Here is a 6,405-nt window from a genome sequence, read left to right on the forward strand (position 1 = left end):
GAAATGGATGAAGCTAAGTCACATATGACCTACAAAATTTAAACTGAGATGAAGAAAAGAATTAAAACTAGCTATAAGAAGAAATGAAAAAACAAACAAACCAGTGATTAAAAGCTGTCTCTTGTGAAACTATGCCGGGGCCTGGCAAACACAGAAGTGGATGCTCACAGTCATCTAGTGGATGGATCACAGGGCCCCCAATGGAGGAGCTGGAGAAAGTACCCAAGGAGCTGAAGGGATCNGCAACCCTATNGGTGNAACAACATTATGAACTAACCAGTACCCCNGAGCTCTTGACTCTAGCTGCATATGTATCAAAAGATGGCCTAGTNGGCCATCACTGGAAAGAGAGGCCCATTGGACATGCAAACTTTATATGCCCCAGTACAGGGGAATGCCAGGGTCAAAAAGTGGGAATGGGTGGGTAGGGGAGTGGGGGGGAGGGTATGGGGCACTTTTGAGATAGCATTGGAAATGTAATTGAGGAAAAGATGTAATAAAAAATATTAAAAAAAAATCTCTTGACTAAAAACTTTCCAAGGGCAGGATGATTCAGTGCAGAATTCTATGAAAGAAAAGTAACAGCAATACTTCTCAAATAATTACAAAAAAAATATTTTGTTCCCCCTTCTAAGTCAGATTAAAGCATCCTCACTTGGGCCTTCCTTCTCGTTTAACTTCTTAGATTCTGTGGGTATTCTGTCAACAGTATAGCATAAATGGAGGAATAGCACACAAGCCATCTTCCTAAGTGGAGCTATTAGCTCCTGATGGCTGCCAGCAGAAGGAAAGTCAGTTTTCTCCAGAGGCTCCTGATAGATTGCTAATACCCCAGTGAATGGCTCCACACTCATGTGCGTGGGGGCAGCATTACTGGATTCAGTGTGTCACAATAAATAATGTAAAAGTACATGAAGTTGGGATGTAGATGTACTTAAATGCAGATCTGGGAAGAGTCAGAGGGGAGAGTGGGGTTGTAGATGATCACAATGCATTGCACATATATAGGACACTCCCAAAGAGTTAATATATATTTTAAAAATTCAAACTGAACAAAATCATGTGAGATTGCCTTTATTAAGCTTTGCATTCGAATTACAGGGAGGCATTTCATTTGACAAGCAGTCATGGCATTCTGGAAAATATTTCACAACACTCAGAGGAATAACCCCCAAGGAATAGAGCAGCTAACTTTTCAGTTATCATGCATGGTAAGAAGTTCAAGGAATCAGTGTGGGACAGAGCTTACGTCAGGACTGGTCCTCCTTGCCAAGTGTGTACCCTAGACAAGTAGCTACAATGGAAAACACCTTATCATGACAGAGTTTCAGAGAGCTTGCACCTTAATGTATCCTTTTGTTCTGCGATATGAATTGGGTTCATGGATTAGAAGACACGGATTCTGTCAGATTAAGCTACATCTTTTTCTAGGAGTAACAGTAATACTGATGAATTCCTTACGTTTAAAGAACTCAACAGAAGAAGAAATTATGGCAAAACACCACTTTCTGGTGACTGTATGAGATGTGGAGCCACTGCTGAGAGTTTTTCTTCACTCTGCTGGCTTCTTTATGAGTTCTTCTGAGATACTTGCATTGCAACTGTCTTGAGCTCAGTGTATTCATAAAGACCATGTTCACCCCTAGAGAGGGAAGAAAATTGTCAATAAATATGATTGTGTAGTGTAGTGTTTGTAAATCAATATAATCCCTAGTAATTTGGTGGTAGTTTTTTCTTGCTTATCTGACTAGGGATGATATAAAATGTTTACTGAATACACGGCAGTTCATATTGCTTCTAGATAACTATAAGCTTTATGACCAAGAAAAAATATTCTTAAACTTAACTCTTATTTTAAATAATTACATACTTGGCTTATTTTCAGAGAAGATATTATTTATAATATTCTATTTGATCATGCATTTACTACTACATAAATCGGCCTGGTCAGATTTTATCAGACCAATAACTAAGAGAGGTGTAGGTCACCTTGCAGTGTTTGGTCACTGAAGAGCAGCAGAATATCAGCCAGCTGCACTGGAGCCTGCATTCATCATCTGCCTGGCCCAGAAGTGGTGGTGATGAGCAGGTATAGAATGATCAACATTCTCTTTCATTCAGGGTGCTCTGTTCGTCTAAAGCTGCAGTTTTAACGGTTTCTTCTGATTCCGGGACACACGGACACCTAATCTTTGTTGTTGGAATCTTTATTTTTTTTTTAATATTCCTTTTTAAGAAGGAAAGAAACTAAAACGTGGCCTGCCTGATTCAGGCTTCTCAGATTTTAGGTCTCTATTACTTAACATTCCATAATAGATTTATTTCAAGCCAACCCCAACTGAACAGAAACTGCGTCAAGTCTGTCTCTGGGTACCACCGTAACTTATTAGGACTTTACCTGAAACCAATTTTGGGAATTATGATTTGTTTCCACATGGTGGATGAATTAGTTTGGAAGGATTGCACTCAGGTACGTTCTGCATTGCTTGAATATGATTATTGAATTACATGTATATAGGTCTATTCTCAGGACCTATACACACCTAGGATTGCCAAGGAGCTGCATGGTGGTACTTCTCAACCAGATATTCTCCCGATTTAGCCATATATATCAAAGATGTCTGATTCTCCCGAGCAATCAATAATCCCTATATATTGATTTTTGTGTGTGTAATTTAAGTATCTTCACGTATCCCTTGAAAATCTCAATGGCTCAGCAGTTAAGAGCACTGACTGCTCTTCTGAAGGTCCCGAGTTCAAATCCCAGCAACCACATGATGGCTTACAACCATCCGTAATGAGATCTGATGCCCTCTTCTGGGGTGTGTGAAGACAGCTACAGTGTACTTACATATAGTAATAAATAAATAAATAAATCTTTTTTAAAAAAAGAAAGAAAGAAAGAAAGAAAAAAAAAGAAAGAAAAAAAAAGAAAGAAAAGAAAAGAAAATCTCAACAACATGTTTTTCAACATAATTGAGGAGCTTGACTGACTAAAGTTCATTAAAATGTAGTGTTTTAATAGTTTATGTCAAAGAGGCAAACAAAGTAGCCTGTAATTTTGACAAATTTGCTTTCCATTGTATTTAGGATTATTAAGGCACTGAGCACTCTCAGGGGACTTATAAGTATATTGTCACATTTAGGCTGCCCTGAGTCATCTTCCTCAGAAACACTGTATATGTATTATTTTAATTCAGACCACAAGAACATCTATCTGCTTACATTTCTCCTTAGCTGAGAAAACTCTATACATTACTAGCTCTGGCTTCTAGCTCTTTTGTACACAAAACGCCTGGGCTAGTCATCAACTATTGATTGTAATTCCGTATATCTAGATGAGGTCAAGGTTATATTTCTAGTAAACCTGCACAGAACAGCTGAGCTTTCCATGACAGTCTGTGTGATGTGTGTGAGGCTAAGCTATGTCTGCCTCTACTCAGTGCCAAGAAATAAGCCTTATCAAAGGTTCAGACAAATGTTTGCTAAACTGATTTGACTAATACAGCCAAGAAAATCAAAAAGTCATCTGAGTTCACTATAGGAGGTCCTTTGGGAACCCTGCTTCCAAATTTGTGAATTCTGTTGGTCTGCCTTTCAGAATGAACCACATTCTAACTCTTGAAAGGAGTCATTAGTGGTAATCACCTCAGCAATTCTCTAGAGACATTGTGCAGCAAGTGGCTTATTTAACAGATGCATCACTGATTTTAGGTAGACATCACCTTATCAGATTGCGGTCAGGCAACCCTCATTTATTTAGGAGGTATATTTGAATACCTAGAGTAATTCAATATTTAATTACTAGCATATCAAGATCATGTTTGTCCTTTTCCCTACATTCTGAAAATGTTTCCTAAATAGCTTCTATTCACATATACCGTAGGCCATTCTAAAAGCAGGCGATAATTTAGTTATCAAGTTGGGGTGAACTTAGCACAATCCTAGATGGTTGTAGCTTAATGAATTATATTCAATCTGCTATTGCTTTTATACACTTAGGGAGTATTTCCAAAATTTAAAATCCTATTTGGTACTAAATATGGATGGAGTTTACCTCAGTAGTGAGAATAGATCAGTTTCCTGGGAGTGGTACTCCTTTTCACAAACTTAGGTATTTATTGAAATGCAAAGTTTAACTTACATTTCTCGCCCATTTCCAGACATCTTGAATCCACCAAATGGGCATTGGACAGGGGCAGCCAAATAGCAGTTCACCCTAAAACACAGAAGAGAAGCCTACTATAGAAAACAATGAACTCATGCTATAATTTCTAAACTGCAAATTTATTCAGAGATTGCATTAAGAATTCCTTTGTTTCAACTTAATACGATCACTGAGATAAAAAGCAGTGCTATAATTTATAATGCAGAAAGCATCTACATATTACCTAGAAATGAAGAATACAACTATAGGTGTGAGTAGTTATTTTTTTTTAAAGTTAGTTTGAATCATCACAGAGGGAAGAATCAATGTACCATACATAAGTGTCTGAAGCCTGGATTAAATGCTGTTCGTTAAACGCCTCTATGCAGGAAGTTTTGTAATAATCTTGACGTTTATACACTTAGCAGCCTAAAATCAACTCTCTTTAGAGAGATATTTGTCAGTATTTATCTCATTTGTTTCATTCATTGATCAATAGATGGTTTAAACAGATGTGATGGCAGGAATTGAGCCTAATTATTCAATCTGGTATTAGATTTAGGAATATTTTTGAAGATGTTTCTACAGAAAAAAAAATAGTATAAAATGAGAATAGAATTGAAGAGGAGCTTACAAATAGACCAAGGTTAGGCGGAGGAGTGCTGAGGGGTACAGTTGTGCAGGCCAGGAACAATGATTTTAATGTTAATGTAGAGAGGAAGATGTTTTAATATTTTATAGTGTTCCTGTTGACCTCTGCCAGATGATTTATAAAAATACATAGTACACACCAAGTTCTTAGTAAATGTAGAATATGAATATGTATGAGTTAGAAATGCTGAATTTACTACTACTTTGATTGTAGGGGGAAAAATCTGTTGATCAGTATTTATGCAAAATAAATGAGAATTTGATTTATTTCCTTTAAGAAACTTGAGAAGAAATGCCACTATTAAAGAAAAACAACAACAAGATTTTGAGCTATAGTGCCTAATGCTAATTTTATATTAATATTATACAGCAGTTTTGAAGGGTTTCATTGAATAAAAGATCTATGCCAGAGTAAATCACTGAGACATACTATGATTGAGATGTTTGATTCACAACCTTATCCCTCATTTCGTTGTTTATATACATTTTTCATTTATGGTGTGTGTGCGCGTGCACGTGCACTCACATACATGCACACATGGGCACATTTAGGAAACTAAACGGAGGCTATAGGTAAAGTGTTGGTTTTGGTTTAGTTTTTCATTTTCTCTCCATCTTACCTTTTGAGACCACATCTCCCACTGAGCCTGGAGCTTATCAATAGAGCTAAATTGCCTGACTTAAATTCCAAGCATGCTTCTGCCTCTGACTATGGCCACAATGACAGAGTCAAAAGCACAGGCCAGAATGTCTGGCTTTTCCATGGAAGCTAGAATGAAGCTCATTTCTTATGCTTGCACACCAAGCACTTTCCTTGCTGAATCATCTCAGCCCCGCATTACATAGTTTGAAGCTCTCAGGGAGTATTCCTTCTCTGAAATGCACAACTGTTTTAGTGTTGGCGGTTCTTCAGACTAGGAATTACTCAGATCAATTTTACTGGTTGAAAATTTATATTTGAAAATATCACATTTTAAATGATCCAAAATCCAAACATTACATTGCCATCGTTTAGAGCATTTTGGATTTGACATTTTAATGTCCTGCTGGTTAAACTTGTACATGGCGAAAGTCGAGAAGGTTTTTCTCTAGAGTGCTGAAAGGTCAGTCTCTCACCTCTAACATTCAGTGTACGATCGTGATAAGTTACTTAATCTGGTTTTCTTTTCTTTTTTTTTTTTTTTCTTTAATCAAAGATAAGGTTTGGGATAACAAATAGTAGCTGTCAGGTGAGATAAAATGATGAATTAAGAAATACTTTGTGGGGACTGGAGAGGTGGTACAGTAGTTAAGAGCACTGGCTGCTCTTCTAGAGGTACTGAGTTCAAATCCCAGCAACTACATGGTAGCTCACAATCATCCGTAATGAGATCTGATGCCTTCTTGTGGTGTGTCTGAAGACAGCTACAGTGTACTAATATATAATAAATAAATAAATCTTAGAAAGAAAGAAAGAAAGAAAGAAAGAAAGAAAGAAAGAAAGAAAGAAAGACAGACAGACAGACAGACAGACAGACAGACAGGAAGGAAGGAAGGAAGGAAGGAAGGAAGGAAGGAAGGAAGGAAGGAAGAAAGGAAGAAAGAAAGAAAGAAAGAAAGAAAGAAAG

At 37.1% G+C, this 6,405-nt stretch overlaps 1 protein-coding gene across 1 annotated transcript in view; it reads right to left on the bottom strand.

Moving 5' to 3' along the window:
• Positions 1-1,058: 1,058 nt before the first annotated feature.
• LOC110285566 (aldehyde dehydrogenase, cytosolic 1) overlaps positions 1,059-6,405 on the bottom strand; it is a 33,362-nt gene continuing 28,015 nt past the window's right edge. Inside the window, exons 12-13 of the mRNA XM_021151817.2 lie at positions 4,145-4,219; positions 1,059-1,642 (exon numbers count right to left, since the gene is read on the bottom strand). Of these exons, the coding sequence (XP_021007476.1) occupies positions 1,570-1,642; positions 4,145-4,219 (148 nt within the window). The 3' untranslated portion in view covers positions 1,059-1,569. The remainder of the gene's footprint in view (positions 1,643-4,144; positions 4,220-6,405) is intronic.

The sequence above is a fragment of the Mus caroli genome, chromosome 19 (genome assembly GCF_900094665.2).
Source record: "Mus caroli chromosome 19, CAROLI_EIJ_v1.1, whole genome shotgun sequence".
Lineage (NCBI taxonomy): Eukaryota > Metazoa > Chordata > Mammalia > Rodentia > Muridae > Mus > Mus caroli.